The following is a 19,229-nucleotide window of genomic DNA, read 5'->3' on the forward strand; positions in this document are numbered from 1 at the left end:
ACCAGCCCTTCCAGGAGCACCCACTCCAGGAGCACTCTCACTGTCACAGACTCTCGGTCACAGACTGCCATTCCCAGATGGGGACTGCTTAACTCCCACCTCTTTCCTTGAGATAATCCACCCTTGCTACCAACTCTGAACGAGACAAAACAGTCCAGATCAGTAAGACTAGAAAAGAATTTTATTTCAGGGCGTAGCACAGCAATCATACACCCTGACCTGGTAAAGACGGGAGGTGGTGAGAAGAGCTGTGCTCAGACTGTCCTGGGCCACCGCAGGGGAAACATTGAAGTCACTCCTAGCACAGCCCCCAGAGCTCCCAGGTCCTGAGCTGCAGTATCATAATGTAATATGAGTTCCTTCTGTTCTAAAAGAAAAGGCTCAATGTGCTCACAGGAAGGAAGGCAAGCTTGTGTTTCTCTCATGATGTGCACCGGGAAGCCTCAGGAGAATGAATGTTCATCTTTAGCTGGGGCAAGTGCCCTATGTCTTGAATCCTCCGTTCTGGAGCACCTCTGTGGGCAGCGTCTGAAGGTACTGCTGCCTCAGGCGAGGTAACTGGGGATACAGCTCAAAGCCTTCTGGGAGGCTGGAGTTGGGGAGTTTATAGTGAAGGAGATGCTGCCGCAGATCCTGTGGAGGGCAAAACCCATGAAGTGAGTGGTGAGAGTTTGTTGAGGTTTGGTTCCTTAAACCCCTGTGTCTTTCCCTTCCCAATACCCACAGTACTACCTTGTCTGCCAGTAGCCACACCTTCTGCAGCATACTCCTTCGGGCAGCCTTCACCTCATCCTGGGAGCGTAAGAGGGAGATATGGCATTAAGCCGAGGATTGGTAGCCACCACTGGCCTCACTAACCCTCAGCCCAACCCCAACTGGCCCACCAGCTCCCTCCGTCCCTCTGAAGATAGAGAGGTGACTTACTGAGCTCTTTGGGTCCTGGCAGAAGACGAAACTATTGACATGAGCCACAGCTACAGTGTAGAGGACGGGGCACCAACGTGCACGGAGTACACCAGTAACCAGGGCCCGGAAGTAGAGCTGAAGGAGAGCCAGGCTGTCTTCAGCAGGCTCTGTGTAGCACTCCAGAGGCACAGGCAGCTGTGACAGAGGGAACAATATGCTGAGGGCCAAGCTGGAAATGCCCACCAGTAGCAGCATGTGTCTGTTGGTCACATGTAAGCAAATCACAGGGCAGACATCAAGTCCTAGAAAGACCTCCTTCTTAGTGCATGGATGAAGGCTGGAGGGCAAAGACTGGTGCTGGGCACAGCCTACAGCCTGAGCTCCTTCCTAGGATGCATGAAGTCCTGGGTCCCATTTCCAGCACACACACACAAAGTATTGATTTCTTACAAGTATTTAAGGATGCCGAGTGCTCGTGATGTAAGGTTAAATGAAAAATTCATTATGCAGTAATTCCAACTTTATAAAAATATAAAAGTATACAAAAGAGACTAGAAAAAATATAAATAAAGACAATTATTACTGAGCTGGGAGTGGAAGCATGTGCCTATCATTCCTGAACACATACACAAGGCTAGGGCAGGGAAATTGCAAGGGAGAGTCCAGCCTGGCTTACATAGGAAGACACCGTCTCAAAACCCTTGTCTTTCTTGAGACAGGGTCTCTTTATATAGCTCTGGCCCTGAACTTCTACATAAACTAGGCTGTCCTCAGACTTGCAGAGATTCAACTGCCTTTGCGTCCCAAGTGCTGGGATTAAATGTGTGTACCACTATACCTGGCTCTAAAATGTTTTTAAATAAAAAAATATTATGGGTACCTATTACATTTTTAAATATTTTTGTTTTAATTGTGTGTGTTATATGCACACCTGAGTGCAAGTATCCCGTCAAATGTGAAGCTCAGATCAGCTAGCAAGCTCTATCATCCGAGCTACAATCCTTAGCATGCTGATGACAGTGTCCGGTCTCACCCTAGACTAGAACTCTGTATAGCCCAGGCTGTCCTTAAACTTCTAATCCTCCTGCCTCAGCTCCTGAGAGACTAGGGTTATAGGCCTGTGTTACCAGGCCTGGTTTTCTTTACAACATGTGAGCTGACTCTTCAGCCTGACCATTCCTTAGGGCTTTGCTTCATAGCCTTTTTGTAGTAAGCACTCTACAGAAACCTTTTTTTTTTTTTTTTTTTTTGGTTCTTTTTTTTGGAGCTGGGGACCGAACCCAGGGCCTTGCGCTTCCTAGGCAAGCGCTCTACCACTGAGCAAATCCCTAACCCCCAGAAACCTTTTAAGAGCCAAATTCTCCACAAACTTCCAGGGGTTGGTGAACAACACTGAGTCAACCTCTCCTCCAGAGCATTTTCTCCTTCAGAGAAGTCCACTCTGATCTTTTAAAAAACTCTCTGAATTCTGACTTAACACACCAAGAATCTGAGTGATTCACAACTATGGTTTTGTTTTTCGGTCTTAGCATATCTTCATCTAGACTGTAGGAGTTCACAAGCAGAAGCCAAACCTTAATAACATGAACCCTGCTGTAGTGGTCATACACGCCTTTAATCCCAACACTCAGGAGACAGAGGCAGGATCTCTGTGAGTTTCAGGCCAGCCTGGTCTCCAGAGCAAGTTCCAGGACAGGCAAGCTACAAAGAGAAACCCTGTCTTGAAAAAAATCAACGACGATGATGATGGTGATGATGATGATATGAACACCTACTCTCTGCCAGTTGCCATGATAAGAGCCCTTCTATTCCCTGTATCTTGATACTTTCAAAGAGGTAATGAGGTAATGATGCCACTGAAGCTCCACACTGCTCCAGACTGCCCCTAATGTCCAGTGCAAGGGTCATAGGCAGGCCTGGATAGGCTGAGAACGTACCTGAGGCAGAGGCAGGCCAAGTGCTCGCAATACTCCCACATGCTCCCCAAAGAGGGCAAGGCGCAAGGTGACACTGAACCGGCGCTGCAGAGGAAGGAGAACCAGAGCCCCAAACAAGTGGTCTCCAAATGAGACGGCCTCAAAGTGGTCTAAGAAGCTGGCATAGAGGTCAGGAAAGGAGGTCAGGCCAGGGAGGGGGCAGTCCAGCTTGAGGTTTGGCAAGACTTGGGGCTGACAGAGCCGAGCTAAAAGAGCAGCCACTAGACGCTGTATGGGAGTCTCTCGAAAAAGCTCGCTATCCACCAGGTACACACACATGAGACGTGCCAGGCGGGCAGCAGGGGGCACAGCCCAGAGGGCCTCAGGGCGCCAGCTCTCCAGAACTAGCACCCACTGTAGGACCCGCATGGTGATGCCTACAGTGTCAGCAGCAGGCAGCCCAGAGGGAGTATCTGAAGCTCGGTGGTAGAGATGGATCAACGGCTGGAAGGGCCAGTCAGTGGGCAGCAGTGGCTCCTTAGGTATAGGCAGCAGCAGACTTGAGACTCGCGGCAGCTCTCCACGGTACAAGGCTTGGGAGGTCAGCAGACTGGCTCGGGCTGGTGAACAATGGGCCAGGTAGCAGCTGCGGATGCTGGGGAGATCCTGGCAAGCTTGAACTAGGAGAGCCCCTCGTCTACAGTGAGGGTCCCCACTGCTCCCTAAGGACAGCCCATCAGAGAAGTCAGCTGCCTCTGGACCACCTGAAGCATTTTCCCTGTAACATGATACAAAAGCCAAAACTAAGGGCTAGAATCACAGCATTCAGACAGTGTCCCAGATCTAGGGTTTCTAAGTTTAGTCCTGTGCCTTTCTGCTCCCCTGACAGCCGTTCACACCACAATGCTGCATGGCATTTAGGAGACGACACAGAAGGAAAGTTTACGGAAACTTGTATGCTTTCATTTTCTAGCTGTGCTGGGGTCAAGGTGTCACCTTTCCTATTTATTTACTTGTTTATTCATTTACTTAAAATCTACCATTTGTCTATTCATCATTTATCTATCATCTATCTCTATCCATCGATCTATATCTATATGTCAATATCTACATCTGTCTATATTGTTTTGAGGTAATCACATTCTCATGTAGTCCGGCTGACCTCCCGAGTGCTAGGATGAGGGGTGTGCATCAGTGAACCAGGTCCCTACTTTGAATTAGAGCCTCACACATGCCAAGCAGGTGCTTTACTGTTCAACTACATCCCTAGCTTAGCTTATGTGACATTTTTAGCCACTGTTATACTGTGGAGACTTATCATTCTCAGGTGGGGGGATGGTGAATAACCTAACCTCATCTTCACTTTACTGAGGGAATAACGAATTAATTATAACATGTGAAGCTTGAGACTAAAACCTAGGTTTTGTTAAGAGTTCAGCAGCATCCAAAGTCCCAAGCCCCTGAAGCCTGAAGCGTCTGGACTTACGGCAGGAACCCAAGCCGGAACACACAGCTCAGCAGCAGCTCCTGGGCGAGGAATTCACTTCCAGGCAGCAGCCGGCTCAGCAGGACCAGGGCCATAACATGATGGAGGGCAGTGCTGGCAGCTGGCTCTGGCTGCAATGTTGCCTAGGGAGGAGGCAGGGCGGGCACTATTAGGCAGGGAGGCAGCATGGAGGACCAAAGCAGAGGGTGTGAGGAAATGACAGGGGGATGGAGGACATGAACCAGGGAACATGGGCTACAGCACAGGTGGCAGAGAGGCAGGAGGGACCACAGGGTGGGGCTGGCTCTGCAGAGAGGGACCCACCGCTTTCTGGGCTAGGGAAAGCACCAGGTACTGTAGGTGGTACTCATGGCGCAGGGCCCAGGCAGAGAAGGGTGTGAGCTGTGGCGCAGGTGCAGGAGCCACACACTGGAGAAAGTAGTTCTGGAGTCCTGGGGCAGTCAACACAACAGCCAGCTGAGGGAACAAGTTTGTTCAGATCTGGAAATTGACACTGATGGGTTCTGGGGCTCCCCAGACTGCTGCCTGCTCCTAACCACTCAGAAAAATGAGGCCTCCCTTCTCCCTCTTTCCTACCCCTGCTATTTGTCCCCACGCCTGGCCTATAAATGGACACCTGAGGCTTACCTGTCACCTGAGGCTTACCTGTCTGCAAAGCCCCTTGTGGATCTGGCCCAGAGTGTTGACAAGAGAGAGGAGGGCAGTGAGGAATGGGAAGGGTGAGGCTGAGCCAGCCACACTGAGAGGGGGACAGCCTCCTGCACAGCCTAGTGACACGAGGCTGGGGAGAGCTTCGGGGGTGGAAGCACAGGACAGCGGATTGCAGAGCGGGGAGCAGTCCCTGCGGGGAGAATATAGATGCTGAGGGACCCTGATCTGGTGAGTGCAAGCCAGGATGTGGCTGTGCAGACCAGTGTTCATGCTCCTCAGAGTACCAAGGGTTGCTCCTGTTGGGAATTTGGGTTTCCTCAGGCTCCTAAAAGCCATGTCCTGGGATGGATTGGGGAGAGAGACCCATGAGCCCCTCAGGAGAATGGTCTCCATCCCACACTCCCCCAGCTGCCATCACAGATCATACCTTAAGGAATCCCACATCCTGCCCAAAGGAGGCTGGCTCAGCAGTGGCAGCAAGAATTCATCCACAAAGCGTTCCATGTCCTGAAGCCAATCCTCTGGGCACAAGCCTGACTGGAGGGCCAAGGTGTTCATTGAGCTGAAGGGCTAAAATACCCATTTTCCTAGCCCTATATATCTGGACCAGTCCCACCACACTACAGGTCTCAAATAAATCTGTTTGGAAGCTTCCACAGCCAGATCTTTCTTAAGGGGAGACAGCCCTGAGTTTGCTCTAGTACACAACATCTCGGATGCATGAGGGCAGACAAAAGCTGAGCTGATGCTCAGGGTCTCGGAAGCTCCCCTGGGAAACAGAAGTGGGAAGGGATGGGTAGAGTGAAAAGGTGAAGGTCGTACCTGTCAGTAGGAAAGTAACTGTCTGGCATGTGTGGCTCTGGAATTCCACACAGGACAGCCATATTTACACCCAAAGCCACACAAAGGGAGAGGTAGAAAAGGAACCAATAGGGACTGGAAAGATGGCTCAGTGGTTAAGAGCACTGATTGCTCTTCCAGAGGACCTGAGTTCAAATCCCAGCAACCACATGATGGCTCACAACCATCTGTAATGAGATCTGATGCCCTCTTCTTTTTTTTTTTCTTTTCTTTTCTTTTTTCGGAACTGGGGACTGAACCCAGGGCCTTACTCTTGCTAGGCTCTACCACTCACTCAGTGCTCTACCACTGAGCTAAATCCCCAACCCCCTGATGCCCTCTTCTAGTGTGTCTGAAGACAGCTCCCTGGGGAAAACAACTGGCCCATATAAAAAAGGGAGGTGGAGAACCTATAGAGAAGAAACAGGAGGAAGTGTGTAGGATCCAGATGAAGGCAGGCAGGCTGCACTCACCTGCTGGCTCCAGGCCTGATAGTAAGCACCCAAGAACAGAAGGCAGGCACTAGGCACCGGACCCAGGGCATTCCACACATCAGGTCTGGGCAGAAACTTTAGGGTCTGCTTTAGACATGGCTCAACCAGTGGCTTGAGTCCAGATACATGTGTCCAGGTGATTGAGGAAGGGATGGCCGACACACAGGACTCGGCAGAGCCACTGCAGGAGTGTCAAAGGGGGCAAAGGTAAGCATCTGGCCATACTCCCTAAACTCCAGCCACTCTCTCCCTCTCCCTGTGGAGGAGCATCCCCTCTGTCCTGGGGTGGCTGCAGTGCATACCTGCTGACAGGCTTGGAGCTGGCTTACCTGGTGGGCTCAGGCTGTGTGCTGCTAGCTGCCAGGGTCAGCTGGGTGAGCAGAGTGAGCAGAGAGGCCATCCGCTGCATAGACAGGGGCTGCAGGGGATGAGTGCTGAGCTCTGGAGGCAGTGTCTGCAGGGCCCGCATGAGCACTGGGTACAGCTCCCTGGGGAAAACAACTGGCCTTCACTATGCAGAGAGGCACAATCAGGGCACAAAGCACAGTTCTGCTAGGAGCTCCAAGAGGAGCAGGAGGGAGACAGCCCAGGACAAAGACACTTGTGCAAGGCTAGGTCCTGCAAACCTTCTAAGTTACTGCATACCTGGGAACTGACCTCTGACTTCCCGAATATCCTAACGCTATTGACAGAGAATGCTGTTGGCCCACTCTTTCCTAGTGACTCCACACCGGACAGAAATCCCCTCATCATGCTCGGGGCCTTGAGCAAAGGATGTAGTGCAGAACTCACACTCAGAACAGCAGGGCCCTAGAGAAGCCTATCTCTTGCTTCTCCTCACCTGTAAAGGTCACCACCCTGGCCATAGGAGGCAGCCACGGCCCAGAGACGGAAGGCCTCAGTTGTCAGGATCTCTGCTTCTTCGGGTGGCAAGGCCAGGTCACGTGGTGCTTCAGCTATGAACCGGCACAGTCGGCTCCTGATGTCAAAGCTGCTTAGCTGGAGATGAGCAGGTAAGGGCGTCAGGGTCATCCAGCCAGTACTGGGTCTCGTGGAAACGGGCTCAAGCTGCCCTACTCTAAGTCTTTGTGACGCCACAGGGCCTACAGCTCTGGGCAGAGTTGAAAGAGCATTGGCCCCCTCTTTCAGCCTTTGTCCTTAGCATTTATTTGGGGCCATAAGTGCTCACTTGTCAGACATATGGAAATCAGAGGGAACTCCAGGAGCCACTTCCTCCTCCTTCCATGTGGGTTCCAGAGACTAAACTTGGGTCACCAGCTTGGCAGCAGGTGCCTCTGCCTGTGGAGCGCCTCACCCCAGTGCTCTTCCCTTCTCTTTAGATAGTGCTTGCTGGGCACTTCTCTGCTTGGCTATAGGTGATGTGCGCCTGTCTGCAGGCAGCAGCTCTGGACAGGCTACGGTCAGGGAGCCCATACCATGTCAGGAGGCCAGGATAGGCCCAACAGACCCAGGTGACCAGGTTCCCACCTTCTGGTTTCTGTTGAATTTCTAGAGAAATTTTCCAGAGAGGAAGAGGAGGATGGAATGATGCAGCTATCCAGAGTCTAGAGTGAATCTGACTCAAAGCAGCCCTCTCTTATGCCCCCATCTCTTGCCATGTGTCCGGCTTACCAGTCGGGCAGCGATATTCCTCCCAGCTGAGGCCAGGACCCTGAGTAGTTTCATGGCAGCAGCACAAGGCACTTTATATAGACTGGGAGCAGGCCCCACCCCTATAGGGGACCAACTGGTCGGCAAGAACTCCCGAACTATGGTCTCCATCAGCCGAGGACACTCCAGGACCTGCGGGAGATAGGAGGAAAGGGAAACAGAGATAAGGTCTGTCATCTGGACACAGGCCACGGGCTTATGCCTGTCATCTTGGTACTCAGGAAGCTGAGGAAGGGTTTCTGCGGTCTCAGGCCTGCCTAAGCGATACAGCAAGCTCTCAACCAGCTTGAGCTATAATGAAACCCTATCTTAAAACAGCAGCAGCAACAAAAACACCAGTAACAAAAACCATAAAATAAATCAACAAGAAGAGTCCACGGGGTGGGGGGGGCGGGGCGGCCTCTGTCCATTCGTTGCCCTCCTTCTCTGCTCACCCTCATGGCTGACTCCAGGGAATGCCGGGCCAGGCGTATAAGCACAGCCAGGATGTCAAGGACCACAGAGGGCCCTGGGCAGGTCACCTCCAGCACATAGCGGAGCCGAGGCAGCAGGTTGGTAGCCAGAAGACCCTAGGACTCAGAAAGAAACCCATTGCCACATAAGGGGGTCACCCAGGTCTTGGTGACCTCCCCTGCTCATCAAACCTGGAGGTCAAGGACAGGAATGCAGAGTGCCCTCTACCTTGATGACATCATGTCTGGCCAGGTCGGGTGGAGGGCGGCTTCCTTCCTCAGGGGTCTTTCGATTCACCTTTTCTTTTGTGAGTTCTTCGTCCTCATCTTCATCTGCTTTATCGTCGTGGCTGGGCATCATGGGGAACACTGAAGCTCCGTGATACCAAGAGAAGGTGCTGTCAAGGAGCTCCTGCCAGAGGAGGGGTGAGGTGGGAAGAGACAGAAAGAAGAAGTGGTTCTGGGCAGAGCAAATCATCTTCCCCAGCACAGAGCAGCAGGGAGCCGAGGCTCCTGGGCTGTGTCCTTTCAAAGTGGCTGATACCTGCCACCCTATTGTCCACTCTGCCTGCAAAGCCTTAGCAAAAGGCACGCCCAGAGCAGAGCAGAGAGAGCCCTGTAGCCTCTGAACCCATTCCTGTCCCTGACATACCTCATCTCCAGGAGCAACCAGCAGAGCACGAAGAGCCCGGGCAGCTGCTGCAATGACGCTGTCCACCCTGTCATCCAGAGAGAAGCGCAGCAGGAAGAGGAAGCCAGCATCCAAGAGGAGGCGCAAGACACTGCCCACTAGACGGTCCCCAAACTCACCAGCCTGGGCCTTGGGTACAGGAGGATGACACTTTGTTGAAGATGCAGAACTTGGATAGAACTGTTGCTGACCCATCACCCTGTTTTTGCCCCATTCCTCGTCTGACCCACAGTAAGGAGGAAAAGGCTAAGATCACAGGATGAAGGATGGGGTATGGCTAGGTAGGACCAGGCCAGCAGTCCACTTACCCTGCCGATGATCTGGGACAACACATGCAATGCTAGTGCTCTCTGCTGGGATACCTGGCTACGGGTCAGGTGGAACAGCTCCTGTAGAGAGTACCCTGCTCTCTGGTGCAGGGACAAAGAGTCAGAAGGAATCAAGACACAGGACAGTGTCTTCTAAATACCCAGGAAAGTACCAAGGGGAAGGCAAGATAAACAAGTGACACCTAGTCATGGCTCCCCTTGGAACCTGAAGCTAATGAAAAATATAGCCCATGCACAGAGCAATGGCACCCACCATAAAGCAGAGGTGGATATAGTAGCTGATGTTTAATTTCTAATCAGAGGACAGGCATGGAAAGGGAATCTGCTCTCAGTGGATGGGTACAGCTTTAATGGTCCAGCATGGAATAAAGGTATGGACATTCTTTGGAGTGAGCCATGCTAGGCTGTGAAAATGGGGATTCCATGTGGAAGCATCAGCAGAGTGGTCCAGAGGAGTCAAGGAGGCGGAGCTTGAGGTCTATGGACTGTCCTGCCAAGCTGGAGAACTAGGACCAATAAGGTGAGCAAAGGAGGACTGGGAAACTCCCAAGGTAAGGGAGGGCTTGAGTTAGGCCAGAGGGGATCAGGATGGCAGCCTATGAGGAGGGAATGCCCTGAGGGAAAGCATGCAAAGCCCGGCTGTTACAACAGGGTAGGGTGCAGTAGTAGGAGCATCTTGTCTCTAAGAAACAGAGTGACAGCAAGGCCACGAGCTGGGGCAGGACACACAGGGCAAAGGCAACTGACCAGGGGTCCTATTTTTGCACAGTTGCTAATCATTTGCTAAGAGTCTCCCAGTTTTCCTTGGATCCCATGCCTTACCTCTGCCTCTTCTCCGTGGTGGTGCAGGCCCAGATGTGTGGGCAGATCCACATCAGGCTCCAGGAGCTCTCCCTGAAGGCTGAATCGAGCCTGCATTCTCTAAGACAAAGAAAGAGCTATGCTGGGAGCTGCATCAGTTTCTCCACACTCAATGGCCTTTAATCTCCAGCCTTTTAGGATTAGTCTGGGCTCTACCTCTGACTGGAAATGGGGCTCCTGTGGCCTATAGGGCCAGGCAGGGTGACAGGAGAGAAGCTGAGAGCAAACAAGAACTTATTTCTCAGGCCCCAGAAAAAGAGCAACTCTATCCCACCTGTTCCCCCTCACCTCCTGTGTCTGCTGCCGCCGGAGCGGGGGCAGGTCCTGGGTCCAGTGGAGCTTCTCCAGCTCTACGGTGTCCATATGGAGCCATTCTTTGTTGGGGGTCATGGGGAGCTTCAGTGCTGGGGAGGCAGAAGCATAGGGTTCCTCAAGGAGCTCAGCCTACTGGAGAAAGCAGCTGCCTCAGGCCTTCTGCACTGAACCTAGCAGCTCCTACCCTCAGCTAGGGCTAAATGGTATGGCTTGGCACCCCTGACAACTGGATGAATGTCTCAACTATAGCGGCATAGCTGGTCCTGGCTCCAGTCCCATGCTGACTCCAAAGACTTGTTCTAAGGAATAAGTGACAGAAAAGGAATATGGGACACTACATGCCAAGGAAAGTACAGCAGTACCCTCTGGTGCAGCCCTCTGAAGGAGTAAGGGAAGGGAGACAAAGAAGGGGAGGCAGCTATGCTGCTGCAGTGGGGCAGGGTACGGAACACCTCTACCATCTCCTCCTGCAGCCTCACCCCCGCCCCACTCCCACTCAACCTGCCCGGCTGGCCCAGCAGTCCTTCAGGAGCAGAGGTTCCGGGCTGTCATAATTCAATTTCCTCTTTTGTTAATCTCTAATGGAATAATCTTGTCTCTGGGAGATAAGTGCTTCCACTGGCCTCTGCTCCTGGTCTGGCAAGTCCCGAGTCCTGCACTGGAAATGTCTCCCTTTTCCTGGCTCTACCATGCCTCCAAAACACTGACAGAAAGGGGATGAAGCAAGTGCAAAGGCAGGAAGTTGGTCTGCCTTGGGAGGGAGCCTCAGTCACACTTTGCTACCCCTTCAGATGTCGGGAGTAGGGATAACAAGACAAGAAAACAGAAGCATGTGCAGAAAGACATGCGCCAGCAAATTAGGACCATCTGAGCCAATTTAAAGACACTAATGAAGATGAACATCCCATATCCAAGGGAGGGGAGCATCTCCCCATCAGCAGGCCATGGCCAAGGACACTTTTTCCCACCCTTTTTCTTTTTTAACATTTACTTATTTTGTGTATGAGAAGTGCGTGTGCATACACTACGGCATGTGTGGAAGCTGTTTTTCTCTTTCACCATGAAGGTTCTAAGGATCTACCTCAGGTTGTCAGGCTTGGTAGCAAGCACACTCCCGCTTTGTAGCCTCAGCTGTCCTGAGCTTGATATGCAGATATTAGGCTGGCCTCCAACTGACAGAGATCCGCCTGACTCTGCCTCTCAAGGATGCTGGAATTAGAAGCATGCACCACCACACTGGGCTATTTTTTCCTCTCTGAGGAAATGATGGTGCCTGTTCTCCAAACCTGCGGTTCTTGGCTGCAGCTTGTCCTCCAACTTGTCCTCCAACTTGTCCCTGGTCCCAGACTCCCCGGTACAAGTTGACATGATGGGCTCTTCTTTACTGACAGGAACTGAGGGTCTTTCTGGGTTCTGCTCCTTGGTGGCTTTTGTTTCTGTTTGCTCCCGGGTATGGTTATGAGCTCTCAAGAAGGCAACCAAGCTGGGGTCTAGGAGTAACGGTGGAGAGAGGGTAAGAAGCCAGGGTAGGTCCTGAGACTCCTCCTCATTTGAGACCTGCTGGAAGATTCCCACCTCGGGTGCTAAGGTCAAGGCAAACTACTTCCAGGTCCTGGCTCAGGCCCCTGCACTCTCCTGCCAGTCTACGCCTGTGTAGCACCTGGGGCCTGACTATCACCACAGCCCCTGCTCTCCACAGTCTTCTGGCCGGGTTCCTATGCTGGAATCTGCTTGCCGCCAGGTCAGATGTGGGAGAAACAAGTGGATGTTGACTAGAGTCAAAGGACAGTACCTAGCCAAACAACTTCTTTCTTTTCTCTCAGTCTGTACATACATTTACTAAAACCTGAATATACAGCACACAATCGGTCTGCATACGATGTGGAACAAGACTGAGAGGAAGATCCTGTATGTGTCACTGCAGTCACACTAGAGGGTGAAGGACAGAGGGTAGAGCACAGCTGTGATAAAGCATGGTGTGACTGCACCAGGAACATAGGACATAATGGAGCCGGTGGTTAGACCAGTCGGAAGCACCAGACCCAGTCTGTAGCACTGGATGTACAAGACATGGCCTAGGGTTCTGGGTTTCAACTGTAGCACTCCTCCCATCAATCCATTCTATATTCCTTATCAGCTATGTGACTGGTGGAGAATTTCTCTTAAATTTCTGAGCCTCATTTTTATTTTTTGAGGGTTGTTTGTTTGTTTTTTTGTTTTAAGTTACTACTAAGGATACGGGGAGGTAGTATGTGTACATATGGAGGTCTCAGTACAACTTAGTGGAATCAGTTCTCGCCCACCTTTTCATGGTCAAAAGGCTTGCTCAGGGAGCCACTGAGCTATATCATCAGCTTCAAGTTTTACTTTTGAAGAAGGGTCCCAGAGCGCGGCTAGCCTCAAACTCAGAGCCTGGCTAGCCTCAAACTAGCCATACAGCTGAGCAGGAACTCTGGTTTGATTCTACTTCCAAGTGCTGGGATTAGAGACATGTACCACTCCAAGTAGCAGAGCCTGCTTTGTTTGTTCATTCATTCATTAGCAAAATGAACTTAATACCATCTCTCTCCCAGGAGTAGAAGAATAGTTTGAGGACAAAGAAATGTATGAAAATATTACCATATAGTTCATTAATCTCCAATGCCAGTAAATAAGTAAATACTACAAATATGTCTGCCCTGCAATTACTTGTACAGGATTTCTGCTTCTCCTCAACTTTTTTTTTTTTTTTTCTTAAGGGCTAGAGGTATGGTTAGTGGTAGGGCACTGGCCTAGAATATGTAAGAACATGAGTTCAATCCCAGCTACCACAACAGACACACACACACACACACACACACACACACACACACACACACACACACAGAGAGAGAGAGAGAGAGAGAGAAAGAGAGAGAGAGAGAGAGCATAAAGCCTAGCACTCGCAGTAGGCCTTCCCCAACAAGTGGCAGGCCCTGCTTATCTTGGCCCCAGCAGGAAGACCTAACATCCATACCAAGTTGAGCCAGTAACTGCTGCTGCTCCTTCAGGATCTCCTCAGGATCCATGGCTTGTAGTCTTGCTACATTCTCTTCATGGATGGTCTGGACCTCCTGCGCAGCCGCCTGGCTCCTGAGCCCCTTTCCTGTGATTAGATTTGGTCTGTGGAAGCTATGGCTCCTCCCAGAAAGCTGGCTGCCTCTGTCCTTAGAGGAGGGTGTCTCACAGGGCACGGCACCTGAAAGAAGTGCACAATCAGTTTTATCCCTCTGCTCTCCTGGCTATACCTACACCCTCTGGCCTCTTCAATAAGGCAACTAGCCCTAGGGACCAGTGATGGCCCTGGGACTTCCCTGGCCACAGAATGGAAACCACACAGCATTCCAGGCGTTCTGGGGAGGCAAGATGGCCACTTCTCATTTATTCTTCTCTTAAGATTTATATGGGAGAGCTGGAGAGATGGCTCAGTGGTTATGACCACCTGTTGTTCTTGCAGAGGACTGGGTTCTATTCCCAGCACCCACATGGTGACTTACAGCCCTCTATAATTCCCAGAGCACTAGGCATGCATGCAAGCAAAACACTCACTGGTATATAACAATAAAAAAAAACCCTTCACACCCTCTACCAGACATTTCTAACCTCCCCTCTTCTTTCATTAAAAAGTCTTGCTATGGGCTGGAGAGATGGCTCAGAGGTTAAGAGCATTGACTGAGTTCCAAAGGTCCTGAGTTTAATTCCCAGCACCCACATGGTGACTCACAACCATCCAAATGCCATTTCCAGGGGATCCAGTGCACTTTTCTGATCTCGGAGAGTACCAAGCACGCCCGGGATAGCACATAGGCCAAATACAAGCAATCATAAAGTAAAACTAAAGAAATCCAAACATAATTTTTATATTTATTAATATTTTGAGTTTCTTTCCTTCTTCCTGTCTTTCTTTTTTTTCTTTTAGTTTTTTATTTTGTTTTTGAGACAGGATTCCTGTGTAGCCTTGGCTGTCCTGGAACTCACTCTGTATATAGACCAGGTTGGCCTCAAACCATCAGAAACTCTCTTGCCTCTGCCTCCCAAGTGCTGGGATTAAAGGCATATGCCACCACTGCCCACCAAAAAAGTTTTTAAAGAAAGAAAGACTGAATAAGTAATTGTGCATTTGAGTGGCTAGGGACGTAGCTCTGTTGCTGGCGTGCCGTTCGTTCTCTGCTAGGACACAGGAAGCTCTGGTTTGGCACATACCCATATGACCTGACACGGTCACACATCTGTATCTCTAGCAGTCCAGAGGTGGAGGCAGGAGAGTCACAATTTTAAAATCATCTTTCAGGGCTGGAGAGATGGCTCAGTGGTTAAGAGCACTGGCTGCTCTTCCAGAGGTCCTGAGTTCAATTCCCAGCAACCACATGGTGGCTCACAATCATCTGTAATGGGATCCAATGCCCTCTTCTGGTGTGTCTGAAAACAGCTACAGTGTACTCATATACATATAATAAATAAATCTTAAAAAAAAGTAAAAAGAACCATCATTAAAACTAGGATTTGAGGGGCTGCGGATTTAGCTCAGTGGTAGAGCGCTTGAATAGGAAGAGCAAGGCCCTGGGTTAGGTCCCCAGCCCCAAAAAAAAAAAAAAACCAAAAAAAAAAAAAAAAAAAAATCATCCTTCGTTATACAGGGAGTTCGAGGCCAGACTGGCATACATTAATTGACTTTGCCCCACTCTACCACACTAAAAAGAGAATACATTTATACCATTTATAGTCCAGATGACTGAGCGCCATCACTGTCAGTCGGGCAGCACTCACCCTCTGGTGCATCTGGGCTGGGGACAACTTGCTCGGCTGATGGTGCCCTGTTGTCTGACACCCTCCTTGCTGCAATCTCTTGGGCAAAGATGCTCCTTTTACTAGATGCTGCTGGTTTCACCTACAGAGCAAAGAGAAAAACCAAGTTACCAATTTTAATTACCTGTTCTGCCTTAGCTCCTTAAACCAAGGGTCTGGAGCAGAGAAAAGAAACTTTCTCAAAGAAAGTAGGACTTCTGGGATATCGTGGTACCCAGTTAAAATCAGCACTCTGAAGGTAGAGGCAGAAATAAGAGGAGTTCAATCAAGACACCCTGTGCTACACAGCAAGTTTGAAGGCCGAAATGGGAAATGAGACCTTGTCTGGAAAAACAAAAACCAAAAAACCCAAAAAAACAACAACAACAATGTTCCCTTCCCACATGTTGGAAGGGAAGAACTGACTCCTACAGGTTTTCTTCTGATTTCCATGCCTAGGCCTGAACACACACACACACACACACACACACACACACACACACACACACACACACACACAAGTATATGTATCTGTTCTGTAAACATGAAGATCTGATTTGAATCCCCATAACCCATGTAAAACTGGGTACAATTAGCATGTGACTGTAATCTCAATATGCCTAAAGCAAGATAGAAGACAGACGAAAAAAATCCCTGGAAATTCAAAGGCCATTGAAGGCTGGATGTGGTAATATATGCCTTTAATCCTAGCACGTAGGGGGCAGAGGCAGGAGGATCTCTGTAGTTCCTGGACTACACAGTGAGTTCTAGGACTCCCAGGGCTACAGAGAGAGACCCTGTCTCACAAAGTAAAAGCCATCTTGTCCAACACACAAAGATGTGAATACCAAAGACAAGCTATTTTAAAGAAGATAGCAGGCAGGAGGACACATAAGGGGGTTCTCTGACTGCCAGAACGCATATACACAAACTCATGTACACACATCATACACGCATACACATACACACCCAAAGAAGAAAGTAGGACTTGAACTGTGGGTAGAACTCAGGATGCATTGCTTAACCAGGTCAGAAAGTACTGGATTCAATTACCAGCAATGCAAAGAGACAAAAAAAATAAAATAAAAAATTCTATCACTTGGGAAGGCTGAGGCAAAAAGACATTTCTGTGAGTATGAGGCCTGCTTCCTACTGAGACAATTTCAAAAATAAAAAGTGTGTGTGTGTGGCAGGGGTTGGGGGAGTACAGACAGACAGTTCAGTGGTTAGAAGCATTTGCTTTGCTGCTCTTGCAGAGAACTTGAGTTCAACTCCTAGTTCCCACGAAGTGGCTCACAACGATTCATTAACTTCAGTCCCAGGGAATCAGAAGGTCTCTTCAGATCTCCACGAGCACCAAGCATGCACGTCATGGCATACACACATGCGGGTTGAAACACTTACACAGAAAAACAAAATGTCTAAAGAGAGGTCTCGAGAGATGGTTACTTGCTGTTCTTCCAGAGGATCTAATAAATTCAATTCGCAGCACTCTCCTCAGGCAGCTCGCAAGCCCCTGTAACTCAAGCTCCAGAGGCTCCCTTTCCAGCCTCTGTGGGCACCATGCCCACATGCACATACCCACACATAGATAGTTATACATGGCTTTCTTAAGAGAAAACAAAGGACCTGTTCTTCATTGCCCAGAGTAACTTCCTAGGGACGATGCGCTCTGAGAGCCCCTCATTCCCTAAGCACCATCTGTGCTGGATAGTTTTGTGACAACTTGACACAAGCTAGAGTCACCCAAAAGGAGGTCCAGCTCCAAGGCAGTTTCCTAGTTAGTGACTGATAGCGAGGGCCCAGCCCATTGCGAGTGGTGCCACTCTGGGCTGGTGGTCTTGGAATGTATAAGAAAGCAGGCTGAGCAAGCCATGAGGAGCAAGCCAGTAAGCAGCACCCCTCCATGGCCTCTGTATCAGCTCCTGCCTCCAGGTTCCTGCCCTGTTTGGGTTCCTATCCTGAGGAAAGTGTAATTGAAATAAAGCCTTTCTTCCCCAAGTTTTTTCTGGTCATGGTGTTTTATGCAGTAATAGAAACCCAATCTGAGACTCCACCTAAGGGGACTCCTGCTTACCTGTCTCTCCTGAGAGCGGTGGAACACAGGGGGGAAAGCCACACCACTGGGCACAGGCAGAGTCACAGTAACTGAACTCGTATCCCGTTCCTGTGGCAGCAAAACACAAAGTGATGAAGATGTATAGGCTTCTCCAGGCTGAACCCTATTCCAGTGGCCTCCATGACCCTCATTCCAGGGGTTCATGAGCCCACGTTGAATCTAGTCTAGGTGGTTCTAACCTAGCCCCAACCTGACTGCGGAGTGTTTAAAGTCTACCTTTCTGCAGCACCTTCCACTCCTAGCCCCTTTCTCCCCCACTCAGCCGGGCTGACACGTACAACAATCTTAGACAAAACAGCAGTGATGTGCTCATCATGTCTGTTCAGCCTCTCCTCAGGGTCTTCATCGTGAGGCAGGGGGCGGCCAGGGCTTGGTCTAGCTCTCTTGGAAGGAGCAGGAAGCAGAGCCGGGGGCAAATCTGGGAGACCTGAAAGAGAAAAAATGCAGAGAGTGAGATACTCACACTTTCCCGAGGAACTTTCAGGATTGGGGGCGGAAAAAGAACAAAAGACTGCAGCTCTGGGCCCTGGCTTCAGCTGTGATATCCTGGACATGACATTTAACCTCTCTGAACCTCAGTTTCTTCATCTGTAAGAGGAGGCTGCAGAGCTGGGCTGCACATCTGGTACCCCAGTGTTCATAAGAAGATCGTCACAAATTCAAAGTCAGCTTGTGTTCAACAGAGAATTCCAAACAAGCTAGAGTCACAGGGAGAGAGAGGAGAGAGACCCTTTCTCTCTCTCTCTCTCTCTCTCTCTCTCTCTCTCTCTCTCCACACACACACACACACATGAACAAAAGCAATAAAAATAAAACAAAATTTCAGCAACAGAGGTTACATTTGGAACAGAATTCAGCCACCTCAGCATAAAGGTGGGATCCCTCAGGCTGACCCCCCCCCTCCTCATGCCCATGCTCGAAAGCACTCACTGTCCAGCATCACCACATCCCGATGGTCCTGTGGGGGGAGCTGGTCTGGATGCGCATCACCACGCCTCCTACTCCCTTTCACCAGCTGCACCGCTGGAGCTGCACCAGCCTCGAGGAACTGACTTTGGAAGCGCAGTAGGTCCACCTCAGACTCTCCAGGCTTCGGTCTGGACAACATCATGACCCTGGAGCTGTGAACTGTGGATGACTCCTTCCAGTACTGCGTTGTTGGTGAAGAGAATTCCTCTCATTCACTCCTAAGAGCAACAACACAGCCTTTATAACTGAACACTGGTTGTCTTAATCTTTTCCATGAGTTGATGTGAGCTCACTCTTCATTGGCGTTTCTTTTTCCCTCTCTGACAATCAATCTACTAAAATTATTTATAGCCAAGGCAAGGGTGGTTGCACATCCAAGAAGGTAAAGAGTTCAGGTTATCCTTGGCTATATGTAAGTTTAAAGCCAGCCTGAGATACAACCCTTTGTCAAAAAACAAATACGAGTGGGGCATGATGGCACACACCTTTAATCCCAGCACTTGGGAGGCAGAGGCAGGTAGATCTCTGTGAGTTTGAGGCCAGCCTGGTGTACCTAGTGAATTCCAGGACAGCCAAGGCTACATAGTGAGACCCTGTCTCAGAAAAATGAAATACACACACACACACACACACACACACACACACACACACACACACGAAACAACTAAGTATTGCCAATTTAGGTTGTTTACAATCTGTGGATGA

General features: G+C 50.1%; 1 protein-coding gene across 1 annotated transcript; it reads right to left on the bottom strand.

Moving 5' to 3' along the window:
- Nucleotides 1-159: 159 nt before the first annotated feature.
- Nucleotides 160-18,727, bottom strand: Rpap1 (RNA polymerase II associated protein 1). The gene is made up of 24 exons (XM_032903979.1): nt 18,486-18,727; nt 17,834-17,982; nt 17,514-17,603; nt 15,419-15,539; nt 13,629-13,850; nt 11,920-12,123; nt 10,607-10,722; nt 10,280-10,378; nt 9,437-9,538; nt 9,090-9,257; nt 8,667-8,849; nt 8,420-8,554; nt 7,947-8,117; nt 7,156-7,313; nt 6,644-6,802; nt 6,294-6,495; nt 5,408-5,517; nt 4,975-5,170; nt 4,633-4,785; nt 4,309-4,451; nt 2,844-3,600; nt 925-1,101; nt 733-792; nt 160-633 (listed from the first exon to the last, which is right to left on the bottom strand). The coding sequence occupies exons 1-24, from the start codon at nt 18,664-18,666 to the stop codon at nt 484-486; spliced, it is 4,206 nt and encodes a 1,401-aa protein (XP_032759870.1). The 5' UTR covers nt 18,667-18,727; the 3' UTR covers nt 160-483.
- Between the last annotated feature and the right edge of the window lie 502 nt (nt 18,728-19,229).

Source organism: Rattus rattus, chromosome 5, assembly GCF_011064425.1.
Source record: "Rattus rattus isolate New Zealand chromosome 5, Rrattus_CSIRO_v1, whole genome shotgun sequence".
Classification (NCBI taxonomy): Eukaryota; Metazoa; Chordata; class Mammalia; order Rodentia; family Muridae; genus Rattus; species Rattus rattus.

What these genes read in the sequence shown, in the direction of transcription:
- Rpap1 (XM_032903979.1), bottom strand. Translation starts at nt 18,666, where the DNA reads ATGATGTTGTCCAGACCGAAGCCTGGAGAGTCTGAGGTGGACCTACTG. An exon ending in CAGCCCAGATGCACCAGAGG is followed by an intron (nt 13,851 to 15,418) that starts GTGAGTGCTGCC and finishes CACTTCTTTCAG; the next exon opens with GTGCCGTGCCCTGTGAGACA. An exon ending in ATCAGGCCTGGAGCCAGCAG is followed by an intron (nt 5,518 to 6,293) that starts GTGAGTGCAGCC and finishes TTGGCCCTCCAG; the next exon opens with TCAGGCTTGTGCCCAGAGGA.